At 40.6% G+C, this 26,322-nt stretch overlaps 4 protein-coding genes across 4 annotated transcripts; all 4 read right to left on the bottom strand.

Annotated features, from left to right (window-relative positions):
- Positions 1-117: 117 nt before the first annotated feature.
- LOC311255798 (extracellular calcium-sensing receptor-like) lies at positions 118-4,343 on the bottom strand (the record flags this gene model as incomplete). Its single annotated transcript, XM_084350448.1, has 9 exons — positions 118-1,031; positions 1,110-1,233; positions 1,333-1,560; positions 1,931-2,206; positions 2,302-2,508; positions 2,873-3,142; positions 3,359-3,445; positions 3,557-3,851; positions 4,099-4,343. The coding sequence occupies 9 exons, from the start codon at positions 4,341-4,343 to the stop codon at positions 118-120; spliced, it is 2,646 nt and encodes an 881-aa protein (XP_084206574.1).
- A 4,891-nt stretch (positions 4,344-9,234) lies between these two features.
- LOC311255799 (extracellular calcium-sensing receptor-like) lies at positions 9,235-13,941 on the bottom strand (the record flags this gene model as incomplete). Its single annotated transcript, XM_084350449.1, has 6 exons — positions 9,235-10,145; positions 10,238-10,361; positions 11,491-11,718; positions 12,933-13,202; positions 13,462-13,548; positions 13,681-13,941. 6 exons carry the CDS (start codon positions 13,939-13,941, stop codon positions 9,235-9,237), a joined length of 1,881 nt encoding a protein of 626 aa, XP_084206575.1.
- Positions 13,942-15,991: 2,050 nt separating this feature from the next.
- On the bottom strand, positions 15,992-20,088 carry LOC311255800 (extracellular calcium-sensing receptor-like; the record flags this gene model as incomplete). Its single annotated transcript, XM_084350450.1, has 9 exons — positions 19,952-20,088; positions 19,366-19,660; positions 19,149-19,235; positions 18,671-18,940; positions 18,137-18,343; positions 17,751-18,026; positions 17,188-17,415; positions 16,974-17,097; positions 15,992-16,902 (listed from the first exon to the last, which is right to left on the bottom strand). Exons 1-9 carry the CDS (start codon positions 20,059-20,061, stop codon positions 15,992-15,994), a joined length of 2,508 nt encoding a protein of 835 aa, XP_084206576.1. The 5' UTR covers positions 20,062-20,088.
- Positions 20,089-22,020: 1,932 nt separating this feature from the next.
- On the bottom strand, positions 22,021-26,310 carry LOC311256468 (extracellular calcium-sensing receptor-like). The gene is made up of 8 exons (XM_084351550.1): positions 26,035-26,310; positions 25,788-25,874; positions 25,331-25,600; positions 24,774-24,980; positions 24,411-24,686; positions 23,317-23,544; positions 23,103-23,226; positions 22,021-23,029 (listed from the first exon to the last, which is right to left on the bottom strand). The coding sequence occupies exons 1-8, from the start codon at positions 26,293-26,295 to the stop codon at positions 22,119-22,121; spliced, it is 2,364 nt and encodes a 787-aa protein (XP_084207676.1). The 5' UTR covers positions 26,296-26,310; the 3' UTR covers positions 22,021-22,118.
- Positions 26,311-26,322: the final 12 nt, after the last annotated feature.

A 26,322-nucleotide genomic window follows, 5' to 3' on the forward strand; every position in this document is an offset into this window, starting at 1 on the left:
CTGCCCTGCTTTCTCAATATCGTATCTCTGCTTATAATTACTGACCTAATTTTTTTGCCTGTATTTTTATATGTATGCAGAAAAAGGATTTATTCTGTTGCATGAAAATAAGTGTTGTTATTGTGACTGGATGTTCCGACCCATAATTGCTTTCTTTGTATTCCTCTCTGGTCTCAGCAGGATTATGTAACATTTGGGTCCAAACAGTGCCCCCAAGAGACCAAAACTGGAGGCCAGTATGGCAAATACCTCTACTGCATCTGCATATTTGCCTGGTGAGCTAATATAAGCAGGGACAAAGGCCACCCACACGGCACAGAAGATCAGCATGCTGAAGGTGATAAGCTTGGCCTCATTGAAACTGTCTGGAAGATTCCTTGCTATAAATGCAATTAGGAAACTGAGGATAGCCAGTAAGCCAATATAGCCCAATAACACTGCAAAACCGACTGTGGACCCAACTATACACTCATAAACTATCTTGTCATTGTGGTATTGAGTGTTTTTATGAGGAACAGGTGAGGCAGATACAATCCAGGCAGTGCAGATTGCTGCCTGAATAGAAGTGAGAACAATAACTGTCCCTCTCTGCTGCAAAACACCAAACCACTTCAGATTGGCTCCACCTCCTGGTTTAGATGCCTTAAACACAGCCAGAACTACCATTGTTTTCACCAGGATACATGAAATGCTAAGCACAAAGCTGATCCCAAATGCTGCATGTCTCAGCTGACATGTCCACAGTCTGGGACGGCCGATAAACAGCAGTGAACAAAGAAAACATAACTTAAGTGACAGCAATAGCTGGAAACTCAACTCTGAATTGTTGGCGCGTACTACAGGTGTTCTGCGATGATAGATAAAGATGCCCAGGACAACAGCACACATACATGTGCCAAATAATGAGGCTGCTGTCAAGCCGATACCCAGAGGCTCATGGTAGGAGAGGAACTCTGTTTTCTTAGGAACACAGTGGTCACGCTGGGGGCTGGACCAGAAGTCCTCTGGACAACTGGTGCACTCCATGGAGTCTATAAAAAAAGGGACAGACTTGAGATACTTGTTTATATTATGTCTGCATACTTCAATGTTTAAAACCAAATACCAACCAGTCTCATTACTGATCTTTCCCTCAGAACAAGGGATGCAGTCAAAACAGCACAGAGGTTCCCCTTTCTTTCTGGCCATGCGGGTACCTAAAGGGCAGCTCTCGCTGCACACTGAGTGGGGTGGCTATGGGGAGAAAAATACATACCTGTAATGATAAACTATTTTACACAGTTAAAAAATATTCATGGGCAAAATAATTGGTGTCTGAAAATTATAAGTAACCTTTTTTGATTCAAAGTTCCAAAAGATTTTGTCTTCATCAATTGTGAGTTTTTCACCTCCGAAGGCCGACCTCTTGACCTCACCCACATTCAGAACTTCAATTCTTCCATCAGGGAGCCACAGCCAGTTCATGATATCGTAGATTGGTAAGGCATCACCATTCTCATCAAATGACACTTGATCACCAAATGGTGTGATGAAGTTGACCTTTTGCAAGTAATACACTAACTACATGTATGAGTGTCAGAATAGGGAAGACAGAGAAAAACAGAGGCCAGATTAATATATAATTATTTATGACCATGATGAACACAGTGGTACTAAATATTCAAAAATGTAACTGCAAATTACCCTTTAATTAATATATTAAGACATTGACCCAATCACCATTATGAATGCTGGCAGTGTACATTTCTGCAAATCAGGGATTCGTTTTAACTTTCCTTAGGTTGCAACAAGTGTTGGCACATTACAATTGATAATTATATGGCTCTGCATTTAATCCTATACTCGACTTTATTTTACTCTATACTGTTAAAAAAAACTAAAGCAGATGATTTTGTCTTATGAACAGGTGGAGTGTAAACTGATATCACACCTGCCATGGCTCCAGTCCTATTAAATTGCCACAGCTGCGCCCACTGAAAGGCCCTCTCCCTGGTGTGCACTGCAGCATGTCATCAAGGGCATATGCCAGAGCATACACAGCCTTGTATACATTATACTCTGACCTGAGGTTCAAAACGTCCAAAAACTCAGTCTCCACATCCTTTAAATCTTCTTGTCCGGTGCATAAAGCTCCCCCAGCCTTCACCCAACCTGCTGGAGGTGGTGCGAATCTGCACTGAAATGTGTATTCCCAAAACAATTTAACCTGAAATACATTTAAAACTGTTATAAATAAAGACAATATAAAGTATTATTCCTGTAATTACCAGATCAGATCAGATTGCACAGTTAAACTCTCACTATGCTATTTCCATAGCTGTTGTTGTGGTGTAGATCAGGGCGTATTTGTAGGAGGAATTCCCTTAAGCCTGGTATTTCTCCTCGACGGATGGCAATGCCCAGTGTGCCAGCCAGGTACGGCATGAGGTCAGGGGTCTGGAGGACAGTAGCAGCTGTCCAGGCTTCACTGGCCATCCACTGCAAGCCTGTCACATTCTGCCTCACCACCTGTGTATCAAATAAAATGCATAAATTCAAACTGCCTAAAAAAACTAAAGTTGTGTCTAGCCTCCTGAAAAATACACACTTCAAAAGATTGATGTCTTGTTTTTACTCAATTTTACACAGATTTAGTCTTGTGTTTTACACAATGTTATGAGCAAATTGATACATATAATCACAACTGGATTTTACTGTAATTGGTCTGAGCTCTTGATCTCATTATGAAACCCTTCTAACAGGGCATTTAACAAATAAAATATGTAACATATTCAATAAAATGTTATTGAAACTAAGTTCTCTCAATTTGACAATTAAACATTAAGATGTTTAACTATATTTAGTTATCATTAAGTTGTATTTCAAGCCCAACCTCTTCCATGAGGTTAATCATATGACTCTCATGTGCAAACACGATGACCACACGAGCTGTGGATTTCTTCATCACATCCACGATCCTCCTTAGTTCAGCCTGGTCACTTCCCCAGGGCAAAATCTCAAAGTAAGCCAGACAACCTCCACCAGAGTGTGCCAGGTCAGACTGGAAAGATCGAGCAGCGTGGAGTCCATAGTCATCATCACTGACCAGCAGACCTGCCCAAGTCCAGCCAAAGTGGTTCAGAATCTGAATCATAGCACGGACCTAAGATTAGACAGAAATTAGTGCGCAGGTTTAAGTAATCTTGTGATAATCCTCTGAATAGAAAAACATGCTTAAAAGGTTTCACATTGGATCATATTTAATTATTGCATTTTAAGGAACATAATCTTCATTGCCGTGAAGGGACTTTCTTGCTTGTGAAAGTTTCATTGCACATGCTTTCTTTTATGCTTTGTCATTGTGCTGATAGATGGTCACCTGGAAAGCATCACTTGGGATCGTCCTAAAAAAGGATGGAAACTTCTGCCGGTCACTCAGACAGGAACATGTGGCAAAATAACTCACCTGTGAAAGACACATACTATATATCTTGAAAACATTCAAAGCCTTTTTCAGCTCGATTAACATTTTAAGGCTGATTACTCCATGTTTACAACTCCAATGTTTGAAACTTACCATAGGTACTCTGTACAAACCTAAGACAGAGGAGATGGCAATAGAACGTGTAGAGGAAGAATCACCCACAATCCCTATGACTGGAGGGGTTCCTGCACAGGTCTCGTCTAATATAAACTGCTCATTTTGACCACTGACTAGGGACATTGCTGCACGAAATCCAATGCCTAGTTTGAGGCAATTATCATAAAGACTGTATCCCAGAGTCACATTAGGTAGCAGGTTGGAGTTTCTGTTGATCTCATCAATAGCAAAGGCCATGGTCTGGACCTGCCTGAATCCTAGAACATCAAAACTAACACAAAAAATACCAGCGTAGTATTATACATTATACATCATATAGTAACTGTGACAACATGAACATGTTCACAAGTACAGATATAATTATGACAGTTGAATAGCAACACTTATCATACTTAAATAAATATAACTGTACAATAAAGTAACATGATTAAAATAGCATACATGCAAACTCTTATTTTTCAAAATAATATTTGATGCGTACAAATACACATGTCTCATGGGATTGATCTCAGACTCACCCGTGGCAGGTAGGCTGTTGTGGCTCTGAGGTAAAAGACATGTCAGGAAAGACAGAGAAAAAGTGAATCTGAAATATCCCACCTAGAACCACATTTCCAGCTTTGTGCATCTCATTTAGATGAAACTTTCCCTGTAACTGGCAGGAGGAGGAATGAAGAGGGGAGGACACAACAGAAGAGAGGAAAGAATACAACAACATAAGATACATGAGCAACAGAAAGTTGATCTCTAAAACTGCCCACATGACTTTCTTCCTGTTTACCCTTTTTCTGAGCTGAGTCAGTTTTATTGTTCTGTCATCCTCTTTTATTGACTTGTAGTCATGTTTAATATTCTGCACCACCCATTAGGGTATAAGCAAAAGAAGGGGCAGGGCTAGAAGTGCATTTCATTTTAGACTGATTTCGAACTGAGCATACTGAGTGATCTGGCCAAATTACCTCTTCCTGTACATATTTGCTGGAGGGCTATTGCATCTGTCTGGCACACAGTAATTTGGGAGGTTTTGGATATGATCAGTTTTGTCGAAAAGTGTGTGCAAGACAGGTTAACCTATTAGAATTTTGTCTGTCCAATTTGCAATGTTGTAAATTTTTATTTTTCAAATATTCATATTCACACATACAGGCTCATTGACAATCAGTTGAATTATTCTAGAAAGCCAACATTTGAGCTGATTAATACACCTTGAATTCATAGCAAATTAGTCTGATTCAACAAAGTCATGTGTGGTTCTGGAGCTAAAATTGCCCCTGTACTTTAGTTTGCAGTTCAGACCCAATTTTCAATGGTGGCAGTGAAGCTCTGCTGTGATGAGATTGAGCTGGAGTTTAAAATCACTGTCTTCTTAATGGAAGATGAGCCCTCCATGTCAGCTGATGACTCACTGCAAGCACCACATGATGACCAATCCCCCATCAGTGCAGAAAGTCCTGTGGTACTGGCGGTCCACACAGCTTCTGGTGACAGGAACATAGCTGGGTCGAGTGTCCTGCCACTCTCATTTATGCATCTCTAGAGTGGTGGTGGGAGGCCTGCCTGGGCAAAGGGATGTTGCCTACGAGGAAAACCGATACAACAACCTGCTTTAAAGGATAACTTCACCAATTTTCAACTTTAATCTCTATCTATTTGAATTTGGGGTATACTGAGGGACACACCAGAGAGCCCCCTCAATGTTCTCTGTGTCTCGTTGGGGCGCCTTAAAGTCTGGCGTCCTTCGGAGAACCAGTGAACTCACTGGTACTTGGAAGAACTACAGGCCATTTGTGGTTGGATTCTCGTCTCCACCTCTGGGTATCCCATACATTCATGGGGGCATGTCAGATCGCATATAAAAAAAAAATAAAAAAAACTTATATCATGTTTTGCTTGTATGAAAATTATCCATGTGTTCAATGGCGAAAGCATCATTTTAACATGAGGGCAGAGGAGGTTACAACACTTGTTGAAGTTGTTGTCGGATAACAAAAAGGTAGGCTATGCTGTCTGACACATACTGGGTAGCCAAGCCCTGATTGGCCAGCTACACACATTTCCACTTTTCAGTGGGTGAATACATGTGATTTGAGGTTCTGACCAAGACTAAGGGCATTAATGGTGCTGTTGTAACCCTGGTTAGTTTCATAGTATTGTAATTTACAGAGCCCTTTGAATGCATTGTAATTGTTTCTCGTCTGGTGTGGGAATTTCTGAGCTTACCTGAATGCATCACCTGCAGCTCTCGGTGTGTGAGAAGGTGAGCGACAGAGAAAGGAGAAACCTCATGTAGCCGCGGAGCAAAGTGTGTTCCTTCGGCGACCAAACGTGATGATAGTTGTGAATGTTGTGATAAAACTGTCGTTAGAAAGTGAGTGTGAAGAGATACTTACCTGGTGGAAGTGAAGTCGATCCCGGGAGCAACTCCGACAGTGTTTCCTCGAGCTTTTCTGAACTATTGTGGTGAGTTAGCTGCACCGTTAGCTTGATTAGCAATATCATTCTGGTTCAGTACATAAAGAAAAAGCCAGTCAGAATAGTCAATAAATGTTTAATGGTACTGAGACATGCTTTTTGTGATGTTGTGATGATATGTTGTTATTGTGTGTTACCGTGACGAACGGTTAGCAGTTTTCCGAGCTGTTAGCTCAGCTGCGGCCTGGTAATGAGGCCGAGCATAGCTCCGTAGCTGTCGCTGTAGCTCAGACCCCAAAATGATAAAGTATTTCATATGTGTTTTATATTTTCTGTATTTGAGCTGTTTATATTCTATGTAATGAAGCTGCATTGTTTGATGTACACTGGAAGAAGTAAACAGACAGTCATTTAAGCTGATAAATAATTACGCTGCATATTATGCAGGCTGGTTTTTTTTTGAGGGAGGAGTTCTTCGGCCCAACTGTGATCCACATCACCCGCCGTTGCTGCGTGGAGGCCCTTGGTTCAACTGCAACCTGTATCACCCGCCATGCTGCATGGGCTCTTGGTTCATCGAGATCGCAGTGTGGTAGGACAAGGCTCAGTCCTGATGAGTGACATTTTAGTTGCACTTTTTTTTTTTTCTGAGATCTCAGTATTTTTGGTTTACTTTTTTATTTTTTTCCCCTTTGCAAAAAACAAACCGACAAAGGAACTTAAAGAACTGTTTTCTTGGAGGACCCTGAAAGACAATAAATAATCTGAAACAGACAACGGGAAACAGGGAAGAATAAAGACAATTGAACCCATTAAAGGGGAAAGAAACACATTTTTAATTTTTTTTTCTATACCGGCACTTACCTGGGCCAGCTAATTTTATTTCATGCTGTGAATTTAAGTTGCGTGGAAAGAACTGCATTTAATTTAATGAGTGTAAGGCTGAATATTTATGTTGAGAGAAAAATTGAACATTTAAATATATACATTTATACCACATTCTGTGTTGTGTGTTATGTGGGCTGGAGATCAGTTGCTCTTGTGCTTCAGTGCTACTGCCAGTCTCCTTACCCGAACCTAGTTGATCAGAACGAGCCTGAGAAGACTGAGAAAAAGGTTACACTGTGTAAGGGTACAACATTTTTTTATGTACTGGGTAGGGTGGTTCCATCTTGATGGGCCAAATATTCTTGATTTCTTCCACAGATTTTTAAGCGTAAACCTGGAAGCTCCTTCCTTTCCATTGAAGTGAAGTTCCCTTGTGTAACATTTGTTGCATGTGTCACTGTACTTCTCACCACCTATACTTACAAATACTTTACTAACACACAAAATGAGCACAAAAATATTATACCTGGACGATCAATGTTAATGGTAAATAACTTTAATGGAACATGTATCAATGGTCAACTACCTCTTCGCCTGTGTCATTATCAAGCCTCTCCATGAATAGTGTTAAGGTATCTTTGTGTTCACACATTAAACATTTACACAGAGTAGGGTTGTCACGATACTAAAATTTTCAACTCGATACCGATACTCAGGAAAATGTTCGATACTCGATACCATTTTCGATACCACAAGGATAAAAAAAAAGACCACAAAATTTTAAATAAATATTATATAATATTAATATTTTAAGATTATATTAACAAGAAAAATGCAAAAATAACCTCTGTTACAACATGTAACAATTAACAGAACCACACGTTAAATATTCTGGGGACTTGGCATCATATTTTCGTTGTATCGATACTTTTGAAAATGAGTATCGTATCCGGATACAACATTTTAGTATCGATATTTTTTTGAATTTCGATACTTTTGACAACCCTAACACAGAGGGAAGAATCCAATTTCTCAAAGATGCTGCAATAGATGCCAATACATTTTAACTAATTTTGTGGCCAGTTTCAAGGACCAGAACAGTCCGCGAAATGTCAAAACACTTCGGGCTCAGGTGAGCTTTCAGCTCAGATGATATTTTTTGGTATATACTGTATAATCCGATAATGGTTTATTGTACATGTCCCCTTTATACTTAAAGGATTTTTTTACAACTTGGACCTTATTTCTAGCAAAATATATGATCATTTACTCACCCGGATAACTTTGGTGTCATTTGGCGTCGTTCGTTGTTCCGGGCTCGTCTATTGTCAACATCCGGGGTCTGTAGATTGACCTACTACCTCTGACCTGGAAGATGTCGTCTCTGAGCTGCCCGCGCACCCGCGACAGCCTGGCTTGTTTACCTGTAGCTGCTACTGCTAGTTTGACCCCGGATGTTGATAACAGATGAGCCCGGACTCAGAGGGGAATAGCACTAGCGTATCGTAACAAAATATTGGTGAAATGAACTAGTTTCGTGGCAGATAATGCGTTATATAGAGACTGTGTGTCGATGCCCCGTCATTCGCAATATATGGATATATCGGCGCTACACTGGATCTAATTTCGTCCGAACGACTTCAAATGACACCAAAGTTATCTGGGTGAGTAAATGATCATATATTTTGCTAGAAATAAGGTCCAGGTTGTAAAAAACGGTAGTTATCCTTTAAGAGATGTCATAGATTTGTTACAATTGGGGGGTGCCTCGGGAGAGGTCAGTGGCGGAAGCCCTCTGGAGACCTAGCGGAAGGCCAGCGGTGAAGGCAAGGCCCTCTGGAGGCCTGGCTTGGGAGACAGCCGATGGTTGTAAGTAGGACCCAAATTCAAAACACCAGGGAGGCAGTCAGGATGAGGAACAAAAGGCAAGCTTTATTGAACAAAAGCTACCAAGAAGAGTAAAACCCCAAAATACAAAGCAGCAAGACAAAAAGTAAAACAAAGTACAGCAAAAAGCAAAGTACAAAACAGGAAAAACTCAAGGAATAAAGCAAGAAACGAAAACCAGAAAACATACCACGAGGAGACACTGGAAAACATGGTCACAGGCACAGGAGAATAACCAGGTGAATCATACTTGTGGGTTACACACGGCGGTAGTAACGCAGGACAAACTGACAAAGACAAGAGAGAGCACACAGACTACATACACACACAAGGGCTGATGACAGATGAGACACAGGTGGACACAGAAAATAGGTGGACACAGGGCATATAAAATGGTTGAATGTATCTGCAAGTCCACATCAATTAAGTTACACCATGAAATGTCACAAAGGTAACACTTTGTTGTAAGAGACTTGATATTCAGATGTCTTTATTGGGTGTTAGCCTTGCTTCTCGAAATATTGCTCCTATGATTCGATGTTCCGGCCCATGATTGCTCGTTTCGTGTTCCTCTCTGGTCTCAGCAGGAGTATGTAGCATTTAGGACCAAACAGTGCTACCAACAGGCCAAAACTGGAGGCCAGGATGGCAAAAACCTCCACTGCATCTGCATATTTGCCTGGTGAGCTGATATATGCAGGGACAAAGGCCACCCATACAGCACAGAAGATCAGCATGCTGAAGGTGATAAGTTTGGCCTCATTGAAACTATCTGGAAGATTCCTTGCTTTAAATGCAATCAGAAAACTGAGAATAGCCAGTAAGCCAATATAGCCCAGTAACACAGCAAAACCAACTATGGACCCAATTGCACATTCATAAACAATCTTATCATTGTAGTATTGAGTGTTTTTATGAGGAGTTGGGGACGCAGATACAATCCAGACAGTACAGACTGCTGCCTGAACAGAAGTGAGAACAATAACTGTGACTCTCTGTTGCAAAACACCAAACCATTTAATATTGGTTTCACCTCCTGGCTTAGAGGCCTTGAACACAGCCAGAACCACCATGGTTTTAACCAGGATGCATGAGACACAAAGCACAAAGCTGATCCCAAATGCTGCATGTCTCAGCTGACATGTCCACAGCCTGGGACGACCGATAAACAGCAGTGAACATAGGTAACATAACTTCAGTGATAGTAATAAGTGGAAACTCAGTTCTGAATTGTTGGCACGTACAACAGGTGTTTTCCTATGATAGATAAAGATGCCCAGGACAACAGCACAGACACATGTGCCAAATAATGAGGCCACTGTCAAACCGATACCCAGAGGCTCATGGTAGGAGAGAAACTCATTTTTCTTGGGAACACAGTGGTCACGTTGGGCGTTGGACCAGAAGTCCTCTGGACAACTGGTGCACTCCATGGCATCTAAGAGACAAGGAACAGACCTGAGTTACTGTACATATACTATGTATATATATTATTTCTCCAAACTCTAATGTGTAAAAAATTATACTGACCAGTCTTATTGCTGATCTTTCCTTCAGAACAAGGGATGCAGTCAAAACAGCACACAGGTTCCCCTTTCTTTCTGGCCATGCGGGTACCTGGAGGGCAGCTCTCACTGCACACTGAGCGGGGTGGCTATAGGGAGAAAAAATATTTCCCCACTGATTTACACTGCTATCATGCAGAACCCAATGGGGGCCTTGACAATCATTTTTATAGCACTACTTTTGCGTTACTTTGCCATATTTTTACATTAACTCGTAATACCTTTGCGTTCCCTCATAATACTTTTACGTTATATCGCAATACTTTTTTCCTTCTGAGCTGGGTTATTATGGATTAAACATACTGACCTCTTCAGCCTCTCTCCTGTCCTTCTGCTGCTCTTGTTTGGGTCACTCATCCTCCAGAGCTGCTCTTCACTATCAAAGTGTCTCTGGGCTTGTCACGTGGGTGGCTTAGGAAATCGACAGCTCAAGTTACCACAGTGCCGGGCTGGGCTACCCTGTCGCTACACTGCCACCCAGCCTGTCTGCTCTACCTAACAAGACAAGAGTCACTGCAGCTGCGATAGCAAAAGTGTCAGTGTGTTTACCAGCAGGGTAAGTTAGTCAGTTGTGCTGACATAGATTGAGAGGGAGGAGGATTGATGGGACCCACACACACGGCCGACTGCCTGATCTAAGTTGTCCTCCGGTGTCCAACTCCCTGGGTGCCTGGGTAGTCCCACTGTACAACTACAGGGAGGGAGTCTAGGGCTACAATTAATTAACTTGTTAATCACACCACAAAATAGACGAGAATTAGCTATCTAGCATGCCATTACCTAACTATAGGGTCAGTGGTTGTCTTGTGTTAATGGGTAGTGCATGAGGTTTTCTGGGTTGACTTGTAAAAACAAACAGCCAGCAGCAAAGCTGATGCAGTGGATTGTGAGCCATTGCCCCACCGGTAAACACACTGACACTTTGGCTGTTGCAGCTGCAGTGTCTCTGGGCTTGTTAGGTAACAGACAGGCTGGGTGGCAGAGCAGCGGCAGGGAAGTCTTGTGGCAGCCGGCCTGGCGGCTGTACCAAACAAGACCAGAGACTCTCTGGCAGTGAAGAGCAGCTCTGGATGATGAGTGAACCCGACAGGCACAGCAGAGGACCAGGAGAGAGGCTAAAGAGGTGGTGTGTTTGATCCATAATAATGTGGCTCAGATGGAATGGATGTTAAAAAGTATTACAAGGTAATGCGAAAGACGTCCTTTTTTGGTCCTAACCTTTTTTGTTTCAAACTTCCAGAAGATTTTGTCTTCATTAATTATGAGTTCTTCACCTTTGTAGGCTGACCTTTTGACCTTTCCCACATTCTGAAGTTTTGCTCTTCCATCAGGGAGCTTCAGCCAGTTCATGATATCATATATTGGTAAGGCATCACCATTCTCATCAAATGATAATTGATCACCAACTGATGTGGTGAAGTTGACCTTTTGCAAATAATGAAGTAGCTATGAATATCACAATAAGGGAGAGGAAAAACAAAGAGGACAGATTAAAAAAATATTTTATGTGAACATATCTTTTGTCATCTCATATCTCTGTATTCAATCATATACCCTATTCACTTCAAGAAATACTAAAGCCTATGATTAAGTCATATAAACAGATGATGTGAACTCATATTACACCTGCCATGGCTCCAGTCTGTCCCTAACATGATAACACTATCCACAGCAATCACCAAGTGGTTGTGAAAATCCTTCAACATTCTGAGCCACTTCACAATTAGTGATCTCTTATCTCTATATCTAATCCTATACTTTATACACTTCACCAAACACCAAAAGCATATTATTACGTCATGTAAATAGATGGAGTGTAAAGTGATATCACACCTGCCATGGCTCTAGTTTTTGCAAATTGCCACAGCTGTGTCCGCTGAAAGGCCCTCTTCCTGGCTCACACTGCAGCATGTCATCAAGGGCATAGGCCAGAGCATACACAGCCTTGTACACATTATACTCTGGTCTGAGGTTTGAAACATCCAGAAACTCAGTTTCTATATCCTCTAGATTTTCCTGTCCAGTGCATAATGGTTCCCCATCCTCCACCCAACCTGCTGGAGTCGGAGTGAAGCTACACTGAAATGTATATTCCCAAAACAGTTTCACCTGAAATATATTTAAAACTTAATTAAAAGTTAAACATGTTAACAGAAATGTAACAATATATTATTCTTGAAATTTGTCATCTGATTGTTATGGTTAAATTCTCACTATGTTATTTCCATAGCGGTTGTTGTGGTGTTGATCAGGACGTATTTGTAGGAGGAATTCCCTGAGCCCTGGTATTTCTCCTCGACGGATGGCAATGCCTAATATGCCAGGCAGGTACGGCATGAGATGGGGGTTCTGAAAAACAGTAGCTGCTATCCAGGCTTCACTGGCAATCCACTGCAGGCCTGTCATATTCTGCCTCACCACCTGTGCATCATATAAAATATATAACTCTATACTGCCGCGTCATACAATACAAAGGTTACTTATTTATACACAGGTACAGTTCAATGTGTTACACACTAGTTAAAGAGAACCTTTAACTAATAAATTAAATTAAGTTAAAAACAATTTGGCCCAACATGTTATTGTATCTTAATTATCTGACAAGTAAAACATTAAGATCTATAGCTATATTCAGTTATAATTTGTATTTCAAGCCCAACCTCTTCCATGAGGTTAACCATGTGACTCTCATGTGCAAACACAATGACCACACGAGCTGTGGATTTCTTCATCACATTCACAATCCTCCTTATTTCAGCTGGGTCATTACCCCAGGGCAAAACGTTTAAGTAGGCAAGACAACCTCCACCAGAGTGAGCCAGGTGAGATTGGAAAGCTCTAGCAGCGTGAAGTCCATAGTCATCATCACTGACTAGCAGACCTGCCCAAGTCCAGCCAAAGTGGTTAAGAATCTGGATCATAGCCTGCACCTAAGAGAATACACAGTGGAGAGATTAATGCACAGGCTGAAATACTCTTTCTATAGAAAACATATGTAACAGGATTTCAAAATGCATCATGTTTAATTATTGCCTTTAAATTAGTTTTTTTCATTGCAGTAAAGAGACATTCTTTCCTTGAATGTTCAACCTGCTTTATCGCCCAAGGCCAGAACCTCTAAGTAGGTGCTTTATTTTATATGTTTATATGTTTAACTTTATATGTTTAACTTTGCCAGTAGATGGTCACCTGGAAAGCATCACTTGGGATCGTCCTAAAAAAGGATGGAAACCTTTCCCGGTTACTCAGACAGGAGCATGTGGCAAAATAACTCACCTGTGAATGACACAGATTGTACATCCTGAAAACATTTAAAGCTCGATTACTACATGTTTAAAATTGACCTTAAATCTGAGATCAATTAAAAATTATCCAAAACCATTAGTAGATTGAAGGCGGAAAACTTACCATAGGTACTCTGTACAAACCTAAGACAGAGGAGATGGCAATAGAACGTGTAGAAGAAGGATCACCCACAATCCCCATAACTGGAGGGGTCCCTACACAGGTCTCGTCTAATATAAACTGCTCCTCTTGACCACTGACTAGGGATAACGCTGCACGGAATCCAATCCCTAGTTTGACACAGATATCGTAAAGACTGTATCCCAGAGTCACATTAGGTAGCAGGTTGGTGCTTTTGTTGATCTCATCAATAGCAAAGACCATGGTCTGGGCCTGCCTGAATCCTAGAATATCAAAACTAACACAAAAAATACCACTTTTTGTCAGTGATACAGAAGCTGTGCCACCAGACTGTACCAGCAGACTTCAGGGCTTCTTTCATCCCCAGCAATCCACCATAAAAAAACAGTTTTATCTTTATGTTTTATCTGACCCAATTACTGGCATTAAGAATAATGATAACAAAAAGAAAAGAAATACACAATCTTTCCCAATTCACAATTTTTTCGCTGATGGTCTAAACTGAGACCGTTTCATGACCACTTAAATGTTCTTTGTAGTACATGTCAGTATAACTGTGCAAAAAAAGTAGAACATGGCATAAATGTAATTCTTTCAGAGTAATATTTCACCATAAAGATAGATTCTACCAATGAAATAGATTTTTTGCTGTTTGGCTGACAAACTCACCTGTGGCAGGTAGGCTGTTGTGGCTCTGAGGTAAAAGACATGTCAGGAAAGACAGAAACAAAGTGCATCCCAAACAGCCCACCTAGAACTACATCTCCAGCTTTGTGCATCCCACTTAGATGAAACTGTCCTTGTGACCGGCAGGAGGAGGGATAAAGAGGGGAGGATGCAACAGAAGAAAAGTACGAATACAACAACATGTAAAACATATGCAAGAGCAATTTGGTATCTAAATATGTCCACATGACCTTCCTCCTGTGCACCCCTTTTCTGAGCCCAGTCATCAAGTTTTATTGCTCTTGACCTCATTTATTGACTTGCAGCTTTCTTTAATCTTAAGCACCACCCATTAGGGTACAAGCAAAAGTATGGGCAGGGCCTAAAATTATTCTGTACTAGGCAGAATTAATCTGTACACTGGCGATAACATTTCTGCCTGGCCATTTTTCCCAACCCCATTCTAAGTTGTGGATGACCATTATGGTTGAAGTCAATTCAAACTGGCATAACATACATATTATTGTTTTTTTGTTTTTTTCGTAGCATAATAAGTGGAACTCAAATTTATGTTAAATTGTAGACAATGTAGATACACTCTGTTACTTTCCATCTTCCAAATAATTCTACAGTTTGATTAACTGAGCAGATACATGTATTAGAAAAGCCACTTTGTACTCAGTATAATCCAAAATTTGTGAACACATCTCCAAGCACATACAAGCGCATACAAGCAGGTAAGTACAACATAGTAAATGTATGTCTATAATTACAGGCAGAAACCTGTAACTCACCGTATTTAATAGAGAGTGCATGTATGTACCCTTAAACTTACAATATGTGTTGGAATTGATGGTAGGGCAGGTGTGGTTAATAGAAATGAATAATTATTGATAGTAAATATTAAAAATAAATGTATCCAAATTAATAAAAAATAATAATCAAATCATTAAAACAGGGCACCACCCTCGAATCACGGACCAATAACCAGACCAAAAACAGTCTCAAAAGAAGGGTGTGTGTGTGTGTGTGTGAGTGTGAGAGAGACAAAGAAAGAGCCAAGATGGCCGACGCGATCTCTTGAAAGATGACGTCACAGATGACTTTAGCTCCACAGAGTGGAGAGGCTCAAATCAGCTTGTGATGAGCACAAAGAAAAAAAAGCAACAAACAGTGTAAAACTCGCAGCACATAGGACAAGTGGTAAAATTTGAGGTTGACAAATTTGGATGGGGAATGTCCAAGGGTATCTGGTGGACATCAGGATGGTGGCAATGGGAAAGTGTGAATGTGGCTGGAACGCGGGACAAAGAAGCACTTTATGACATTTGATGGTTGGAAATTCATTTGAGGCAATATAAAAATCAGTTGTAAGTTTAACCTACACCATGAAAGTCAGAAAGGCAAAACAAACATTTGAAGTGCGAGTGCTTTATGATTTAACTGTAACCTGAAACAAACAACAACTTGAGTGGAAGCATTTTCACATACAGTATGATCTAAGTGAAAAGAGTTTACATATCAGTCACAATTATGTGGCATCAACATTGCTAGAATTTACTGTTTTCAGTTGTTGTATTGTGTAAAGAAAAGGTATTCATTCTGTCCATTAAATTAAATGCCGCTATTATGGCTGGAAGCTACGACCCATAATTGCTTTCTTTGTGTTCCTCTCTGGTCTAAGAAGGAGTATGTAACATTTGGGTCCAAATAGTGCCACCAAGAGGCCAAAACTGGAGGCCAGGATTGCAAATACCTCCACTGCATCTGCATATTTGCCTGGTGAGCTGATATAAGCAGGGACAAAGGCCACCCACACAGCACAGAAGATCAGCATGCTGAAAGTAATGAGTTTGGCCTCATTGAAACTATCTGGAAGATTCCTTGCTATGAATGCAATCAGAAAACTGAGGATAGCCAGTGAGCCAATATAACCCAGTAACACAGCAAAACCAACTGTGGACCCAACTGCACACTCATAAACAATCTTGTCATTGTGGTATTGAGTGTTTTTATAAGGTGTTGGGGAGGCAGATACAATCCAGGCAGTGCAGATTGCGGCCTGAATAAAAGTAAGGACAATAACTGTCCCTCTCTGCTGCATTGCACCAAACCACTTCAGGCTGGCTCCACCTCCTGGCTTGGAGGCCTTGAACACAGCCAGAACCACCATGGTTTTAACCAGGATGCATGAGACACAAAGCACAAAGCTGATCCCAAATGCTGCATGTCTCAGCTGGCATGTCCACAGCCTGGGACGGCCGATAAACAGCAATGAACACAGGAAACATAACTTAAGAGACAGCAGTAACTGGAAACTCAGTTCTGAATTGTTGGCACGTACTATAGGTGTGCTTCGATGATAGATAAAGATGCCCAGGACAACAGCACATACACATGTGCCCAGCAATGAGGTTGCTGTCAAGCAGATACCCAGAGGCTCACTGTAGGAGAGAAACTCTGTTTTCTTTGGAACACAGTGGTCATGCTGGGGGCTGGACCAGAAGTTCTCTGGGCAACTGGTGCACTCTATGGAGTCTATGAAAAAAGGAACAGTCTTGAAATATATTTATATTTCCACACTACAATGTTTAAAACTAAATACCAACCAGTCTCATTACTGATCTTCCCCTCAGAACAAGGGATGCAGTCAAAACAGCACACAGGTTCCCCTTTCTTTCTGGCCATGCGGGTACCTGGAGGACAGCTTTCACTGCACACTGACCGCGGTGGCTATAGGGAGAAAAGTAAATATGTTATTCTTCATCACTTTACAGTGCAATAATGAGTTATCCATGAGGTATATGAAACGTCAGAACTAACCTTTTTTGATTCAAAGTTCCAGAAGATTTTATCTTCATCAATTGTGAGTTCTTCACCTTTGAAGGCCGACCTCTTAACCTCACCCACATTCTGCAGTTTTGTTGTTCCATCAGGGAGCTGCAGCCAGTTCATGATATCATAAATTGGTAAGGCATCACCATTCTCATCAAATGACACTTGATCACCAAATGATGTGGTGAAGTTGACCTTTTGCAAATAATGCAGAAGCTATGAATATCAGAAGAGAGAGAGGAAAACCAAAGAAGACAAATTAAAAAATCACAATTTTATGTGAACATATGAGCACAGTAATACCTAGGGTGCAATAATGAAACTTCATAAACATTTCTCTATACCTCGTGACAAGATATTTTTGTCCCTAACATGATAACACTATCAACAGCAATCACCAAGTGGTTGTGAAAATCCTTCAACATTCTGAGGCACTTCACAATTAGTGATTTCTTATCTCTATATTTAATCCTATACTTTATACACTTCAAGAAATACAAAAGCATATTATTACGTCATGTAAATAGATGGAGTGTAAACTGATATCACACCTGCCATGGCTCTAGTTTTTGCAAATTGCCACAGCTGCGCCCGCTGAAAGGCCCTCTCCCTGGCTCACACTGCAGCATGTCATCAAGGGCATAGGCCAGAGCATACACAGCCTTGTACACATTATACTCTGGCCTGAGATTGGAAATGTCCAACAACTCAGTCTCCACATCCTCTAGATTTTCCTGTCCAGTGCATAATGCTCCCCCAGCCTCCATCCAACCTGCTGGAGGTGGTGCAAATCTACATTGAATTGTATATTCCCAAAACAGTTTCACCTGAAATGCATTTAAAACATGTTAACAGTTAATAGTTAAACATGTTAACAGAAATAAAACAATATATCATTCTTGAAATTTGTCATCAGATTGGAAGGTTAAACTCTCACTATGCTATTTCCATAGCTGTTGTTGTGTTGTTGATCAGGACGTATTTGTAGGAGGAATTCCCTGAGTCCTGGTATTTCTCCTCGACGGATGGCAATGCCTAGTATGCCTGCCAGGTGTGACATGAGGTTCGGGGTCTGGAACGCAGTAGCTGCTATCCAGGCTTCACTGGCAATCCATTGCAGGCCTGTCACATTCTGCCTCAGCACCTGTGCATCATATAAAATATATAACTCCATACTGCCATTACAGTAAAGTAGTTTCTCATGCTACAAAGTTTTCTCATTTATACAAAGGTTTACACACTTTGAGCAAAGTGCTGCGTATCAGCACAGGTGGAGTTCGGCTTAACTGGTGGGAGTACATGTTATCACTGAAACCCTGCTAAGAGCACCCTGAAACAATAGATTTAATTCAGTGAAATCTATTTTTACAGCCCCATACGTTTTTTTACGTAAATTGTCTCAGTTTGGCATATAAAACATCAAGATCCATAACTATATTAAACTAAAATTAAGTGGTATTTCAAGCCCAACCTCTTCCATGAGGTTAATCATGTGACTCTCATGTGCAAACACAATGACGACACGAGCTGTGGATTTCTTCATCACATCCACAATCCTCCTTGTTTCATCTGGGTGATCGCCATGAGGCAAAACCTCTACGTAGGCTAGACAACCTCCACCAGAGTGTGCCAGGTCAGATTGGAAGGATCGAGCAGCGTGGAGTCCGTAGTCATCATCACTGACCAGCAGACCTGCCCATGTCCAGTCAAAGTGGTTAAGAATCTGAATCATAGCACGCACCTTAGTGAATACAGAGATTAGTGCACAGGTTGAAATAAAAGGTTAAAAGCTTCAAAATGGATCATGTTTAATTATTGTGTTTTAAAGGAATTAATTTTTCATTGCAGTGAATGATCGCAATGGACAGCACTAATGTATATTTTTTTAACAATATTTTTTTTTCAGGTTTGCTATACTATACTATATACAGTATATGATAGTTATTCACCTGGAAAGCATCACTTGGGATCGTCCTAAAGAAGGATGGAAACTTTTGCCGGTCACTCAGACAGGAACATGTGGCAAAATAACTCACCTGTGAAAGACAAAGAAACTACATCCTGAATCATTTGAATCCTTTAATCTTTTCAGGTTGATTCCTCCAAGTTCACAACTGACATGAAATTTGAAAAAATAATTTTTGGATGGCAAAGTGAAAAACTTACCATTGGTACTCTGTACAAACCTAAGACAGAGGAGATGGCAATAGAACTTGTAGAAGAAGGATCACCCACAATCCCTATGACTGGAGGGTTTCCTACACAGGTCTCGTCTAATACAAACTGCTCCTCTTGACCACTGACTAGAGACATTGCAGCAGGAAATCCTATCCGTAGTTTGATGCAGTTATCATAAAGACTGTATCCCAGAGTCACATTAGGTAGCAGGTTGGAGTTTCTATTGATCTCATCAATAGCAAAGACCATGGTCTGGGCCTGCCTGAATCCTAGAATATCAAAGCTAAACCAAAAAAGCACCACTGTTTATCATTAAAATATTCAACGTTACTGTTTCAACAGTACATGTTGCACAACTACAGTAGGGGAGTCGGACAACCACAACTTCCATAATACTTACAGCTACCACAAGGGACTTTAATTTTGAGAAACTGCAGAAAAGTTCAATATTTAAAATGGCAAATAGACAACATAACTATTTCAGAGGAATATTTGATGATTCAATATACACTAGATACCTGGAATTAATTCTCTGCAGTTTCTGCTTTTTGCTATTTCATTCACAGAGACTCACCCATGGCAGGTAGGCTGTTGTGGTTCTGAGGTAAAAGACATGTCAGGAAAGACAGAAAAGAAGTGCATCCCAAATAGCCCACCTAGAAGCACATCTCCAGCCTTGTGCATACCATTAAGATGAAAGTGTCCCTGTAACCGGCACACAGCAGAAGCAAAGTAGGAATACAACAATATGAAATACATGAACATGAGCAATTTAATATCTAAATATGCCCGCATGACTTTCCTCTTGTTCATCCCTTCTCTGAGCCCAGTCATCAAGTTTTATCGCTGTTGACCTCCTTTATTGACTTGAAGCTTTGTTAAATCTTATGCACCACCTATTGGTGTATAAGCAAAAGTATGGGCAGGGCCTAATATGAGTCTGTATTAAGGCAGAATTCATCTGTGAATAATGAAACTTGTTAAGAAAGAGTAATTCAGCCTGCGCACTAATCTCTGTATTCACTTCGGTTCAGATTCTGAACACTTTGACTGGACTTGGGCAGGTCTGCTGGTCAGTGATGATGACCATGGACTCCACACTGCTTAATCCTTCCAATCTGACCGGGCACACTCTGGTGCAGGTTGTCTTGCACGATCACCCAGCTGAATTAAGTTGAATAATGAATGCAATGTTTGAGGTCGGCATAAAAATTGCATAACAGTCATGTGTTTTAAATCATTCTGCAATTTAATACCTCGGCAGATAAGCTGGGCTCTATGCCAGGAGTGAGCGAGACATCAACTTACTGATTCACATCACTAGGATCTACAGCAAAGACATCAGAATGTCATTCAGACTAGATAAGTGTGGTCAGATGGTATTGAAGAGAGGGAAGATGATCAGAACTGAAAGGGTTGAACTACCAGAAGGCTACACAGCAGATGTAGACAGCTACAAGTACCTTGGGGTCCCGCAAGCAAATTGCAACCATGAGGAGGGCATAATAAGCTGGCCAAAGGAGGAGATAGAGGTCACTGATATCAAGACAAGGAAGCTCCTCACAATGCATATATATATATGTGTATATATATATATATATATATATATATATATATATATATATATATATATATATATATACACATATATATATATATATATATATACATATATATATATATATGACACTGTAAAATTTCATCTAAACTCACCAAATTGAATTCATCAAATTCGAAAATCATCCCTGAGTGTGTTGAATTCACACAATCATTAACACAGTTGAAGCAAATGGTGAAATAATAAATCTCCCCATCAACTTTTTCACTGTGTTTGATGGATATCTATTGTATCTGTTTGGCACTTAGTTACTTATTAAATAATAGATATGATCAGTTCTCCAGAAACATGCATCCAATGTAGGTTAACGATTAGGCCTTTGTCTAAATTACAATGTCGTAGATTTACTCATTACAGTGCTCGTTCAATATTCATATTCATGCTAACATGAATACAATCATACTGCATACAAGTATACAACATTGTAAATGTACATCTATTACAGACGGAAACCTGTAAAGAAGTTGTCTGTTTTTGTAACCAAATTTCCATATGTTAAGTCTCATAAGTTCATAGTTGTAAATTTGTCGACATACATCTCCCACTCTGTTCACCCAGGAGGTGAAGTTATGCTGAGGTCATACTCAGGGTGACAGGCTTCTGTGGATGCAGAGGTTTCTCATCCCCTCCTTACACCGTATCTTGGTCATAGAGGAACAGCTGTATTGAGCAGCTTGGGAAATGTGCTGTCTCCCAAGTATCAAAGGTCACATTCTTGTTCCTCTAGCACATAACCTACATGAGACGTACTGGCTCCATGATCCAAACTCCAAATTTGTTGAACCTGAAAATTTGTGTGTTGTAAGGTTTTGCCAAGTAGGTGTAGGCAGAGCTGGGAGGGACAGTCGTGTCAGAGCCTGTCAGCTTTGGGGGAAATTAAATTCATATAACAATGTGAAATGAACCAATAGAGTCTGCATAATTTGTTCAGAGAAGTAATGAACAGTTTAATCAGTTGTGAGGTTAACTTACACCATGGAAAGTCACGAAAGCAAGAGCACTATTTCCTGCCTGGATCCCTGCCTTGTTAATCTTAACATCGATACCATTATCCTACTTTTCTGGCTGTATTTTTGTAATGTGTATAGAAAAGACTTAATTTGTCTTGTGAAATTAAGTACAGTTATGACTGGATGCCCCGTCCCATGATTGCTTTCTTTGTGTTCCTCTCTGGTCTTATGAGGATTATGTAGCATTTTGGTCCAAACAGTGCTACCAAGAGACCAAAGCTGGAGGCCAGGATGGCAAATACCTCCACTGCATCTGCATATTTTCTCGGTGAGCTGATATAAGCAGGGACAAAGGCCACCCACACAGCACAAAAGATCAGCATGCTGAAAGTGATGAGTTTGGCTTCATTGAAACTATCTGGAAGATTCCTTGCTATAAATGCAATCAGAAAACTAAGGATAGCCAAGAAGCCAATATAGCCCAGTAACACAGTAAAACCGATGGTGGACCCAACTATACACTCATAAATGATTTTGTCATTGTGGTATTGAGTGTTTTTATGAGGAACAGGTGAGGCAGATACAATCCAGGCAGTGCAGATTGCTGCCTGAATAGAAGTAAGAACAACAACTGTCCCTCTCTGTTGCAAAACACCAAACCACTTCAGGCTGGCTCCACCTCCTGGCTTGGAGGCCTTGAATACAGCCATAACCACCATGGTTTTAACCAAAATACATGAGACACAAAGCACAAAGCTGATCCCAAACACTGCATGTCTCAGCTGGCATGTCCACAGCCTGGGACGGCCGATAAACAGCAGCGAACACAGGAAACATAACTTAAGGGACAGCAATAGCTGGAAACTCAGTTCTGAATTGTTGGCACGTACTATAGGTGTTCTGCGATGATAGATGAAGATGCCCAGGGCAACAGCGCACATGCATGTGCCCAGCAATGAGGCAGCTGTCAAGCAGATACCCAGAGGCTCATGGTAGGAGAGAAACTCTGTCTTCTTCGGAACACAGTGGTCACGCTGGGGGCTGGACCAGAAGTCCTCTGGACAACTGGTGCACTCCATGGAGTCTATGAAAATAGAGAAACTCTTGAGATGCATGTTTATGTCTCCAAACTGCAATGTTTGAAATTAAATACCAACTGGTTTTATTGCTGATCTTCCCCTCAGAACAAGGGATGCAGTCAAAACAGCACACGGGTTCCCCTTTCTTTCTGGCCATGCGGGTACCCGGAGGACAGCTTTCACTGCACACTGACCGAGGTGGCTATAGGGAGAAAAGTAAATATGTTATTCTTCATCACTTTACAGTGCAATAATTAGTTATCCATGAGGTATATGAAACGTCAGAACTAACCTTTTTTGATTCAAAGTTCCAAAAGATTTTATCTTGATTAATTGTGAGTTCTTCACCTTTGGAAGCCGACCTCTTAACCTCACCCACATTCTGAACTTTAGTTCTTCCATCAGGGAGCCACAGCCAGTTCATGACATCATATATTGGCAAGGCATCACCATTCTCATCAAATGAAACTTGATCACCAAATGGTGTGGTGAAGTTGATCTTTTCCAGGTAATACACAAGCTTATTATATCAGAAAAACGGAGATAGGAAAACCAAAGATGGCAGATTAAAAAAGAATGTAATGGTGAACACGGGTAGTACTACACATGAACTCATTACTGACCTGATAATACTATCCACTCATCCATCATCCAGCTGTAGGGGAAAACCTTTCAACTATTTTCTCTGCACTTGCTCATTAGTGATCTGCAGTGTTGGGCAAGTTACTTTCAAAATGTAATATATTAAATATTACTAGTTACCTTCATTTTAAAGTAATATATATTACATTACAATATTACTGTCTGCATAGAGTAATATATTACTTATTACACTACTTTTTTAGTTTCAACAAAATGCCCAGGCAAGGATCAAAGTCTGATATATTATTTAATAGGAATAAGTATTTTTAATTATAGGCTTAGTCATATTAAAGATAATAGACCTATACCTTCTATAATGTAGCCTATAATGACATGACGAGACAGAAATCTCTTTTTCAATGCCTTTTAATTTTAGTCCACAGAACAAGGAATATGTGATTCAAGAATGTAAATTTAAGTGTACTCGGAGGAAGAGGCTTCATCATGAGGCCTACGAAATACAGCTCATTTCAGTCATGTAGAGACACGGATTGTAACGCGTTACATGACATAACTGTCGTAATATATTACTGAGATATTATTAGTAACACGTTATATTACTCCGTTACCGCTAAAATTAGTATATTACTGTAACATGTTGCTTTTGTAACCCTAACCCCCAACACTGGTTATCAGTTTATTTTATCCCTGTTTTTAATTCCATACCCTAAACACCACTTTGCAGGAAATACTTAACCATATGATTTAGTCATAAAACAGATGGAGCGTAAACTGATATCACACCTGCCATGGCTCCAGTCCTTTTAAATTGCCACAGCTGTGCCCGCTGAAAGGCCCTCTCCCTGGCTCACACTGCAGCATGTCATCAAGGGCATAGGCCAGAGCATACACAGCCTTGTACACATTGTACTCAGGCCTGAGGTTTGAAATGTCCAAAAACTCATTCTCCACATCCTCCAGATCTTCCTTTCCTTTGCATAATGCTCCGCCAGACTCTACCCAACCTGCTGGAGGTGGTGTGAATCTACAGTGAAATGTGAATTCCCAAAACTGGTTAACCTGAAATATATTCAAAATAGTGTTATAATTGATGACTAAGTATTAATCTTGCAAATAATAGAACAAATTGCACAGTTAAACTCTCACTATGCTATTTCCATAGCTGTTGTTGTGTTGTAGGTCAGGGCGAATCTTTAGGAGGTATTCCCTGAGCCCTGGTATTTCTCCTCGGCGGATGGCAATTCCCAGTGTGCCAGCCAGGTATGGCATTAGATTGGAGGTCTGGAGCACAGTAGCTGCTGTCCAAGCTTCACTGGCCATCCACTGCAGGCCTGTCACATTCTGCCTCACCACCTGCGTATAAAATAAATTAATTCATACTGCTATGACACTAAATTAGTGTCTCGTCTTTCACGAATTTGATATCTTGTCTCGTATGGGGATGCAATCTTTTACACAGTTTTAATATCAAAACGATGCATATCATCACAACTGAATACCTGATCTCATTCTTAAACCCTTAACAGGGCAGTCAACACTGAGGTTTATAGGACAATAAGAGGTTTTACTTATTAAAAGAAATATACAGTATATTTGTCAAAGGGGAATATATCATCGCAACTTAGATCTTTCAGTTCGAAAGGTAAAACATTAGGATGCATAATGATATTCATTTATTTTTAAGTCATATTTTTGAGCCCAACCTCTTCCATGAGGTTAATCATATGGCTCTCATGTGCAAACACAATGACCACACGAGCTGTGGATTTCTTCATCACATCCACAATCCTCCTTAGTTCAGCTTGGTCAGTTCCCCAGGGCAAAATCTCAAAGTAGGCCAGACAACCTCCACCAGACTGAGCCAGGTCAGATTGGAAGGATCGAGCAGCATGGAGTCCATAGTCATCGTCGCTGACCAATAGACCTGCCCAACTCCAGCCAAAGTGGTTCAAAATCTGAATCATAGCACGAACCTAAGTGAGTAAAGAATGAAGGGATTAGTGCACAGGTCGCAATAATCTTTCAGTGGAAAACCTGCTAAACAGGTTCAACAGTGGACCTTGTTGGGTTCTTGGCTCTCAGGTTTGTTATTGGAGACCCAACAAAAAAGATTTCTCTACAACTCTTTTATGCATTTTAATTTTGCTGATGGATGGTCACCTGGAAAGCATCACTTGGGATCGTCCTAAAGAAGGATGGAAACTTCTGCCGGTCACTCAGACAGGAACATGTGGCAAAATAACTCACCTGTGAAAGACACAGACTGTACATCCTGAAAACATTCAAAGCCTTTTCAAGCTCTGTTAACATTTTAAGGTCAATCCTCCATGTTTACAACTGACAGTGAATTTGAAATAACATCAAAATGATCCAGAAGAATTATTAGATTGAAAGGCGGAAAACTTACCATAGGTACTCTGTACAAACCTAAGACAGAGGAGATGGCAATAGAACGTGTAGAAGAAGAATCACCCACAATCCCTATGACTGGAGGGGTTCCTACACAGGTCTCGTCTAATATAAACTGCTCTTCTTGACCACTGACTAAGGATAACGCTGCACGGAATCCAATCCCCAGTTTGACACAGTTATCGTAAAGACTGTATCCCAGAGTCACATTAGGTAGCAGGTTGGAGTTTCTGTTAATCTCATCAATAGCAAAGACCATGGTCTGGGCCTGCCTGAATCCTAGAAT

This window comes from Pagrus pagrus, assembly GCF_965226575.1.
Source record: "Pagrus pagrus genome assembly, chromosome: 4".
NCBI lineage: Eukaryota > Metazoa > Chordata > Actinopteri > Spariformes > Sparidae > Pagrus > Pagrus pagrus.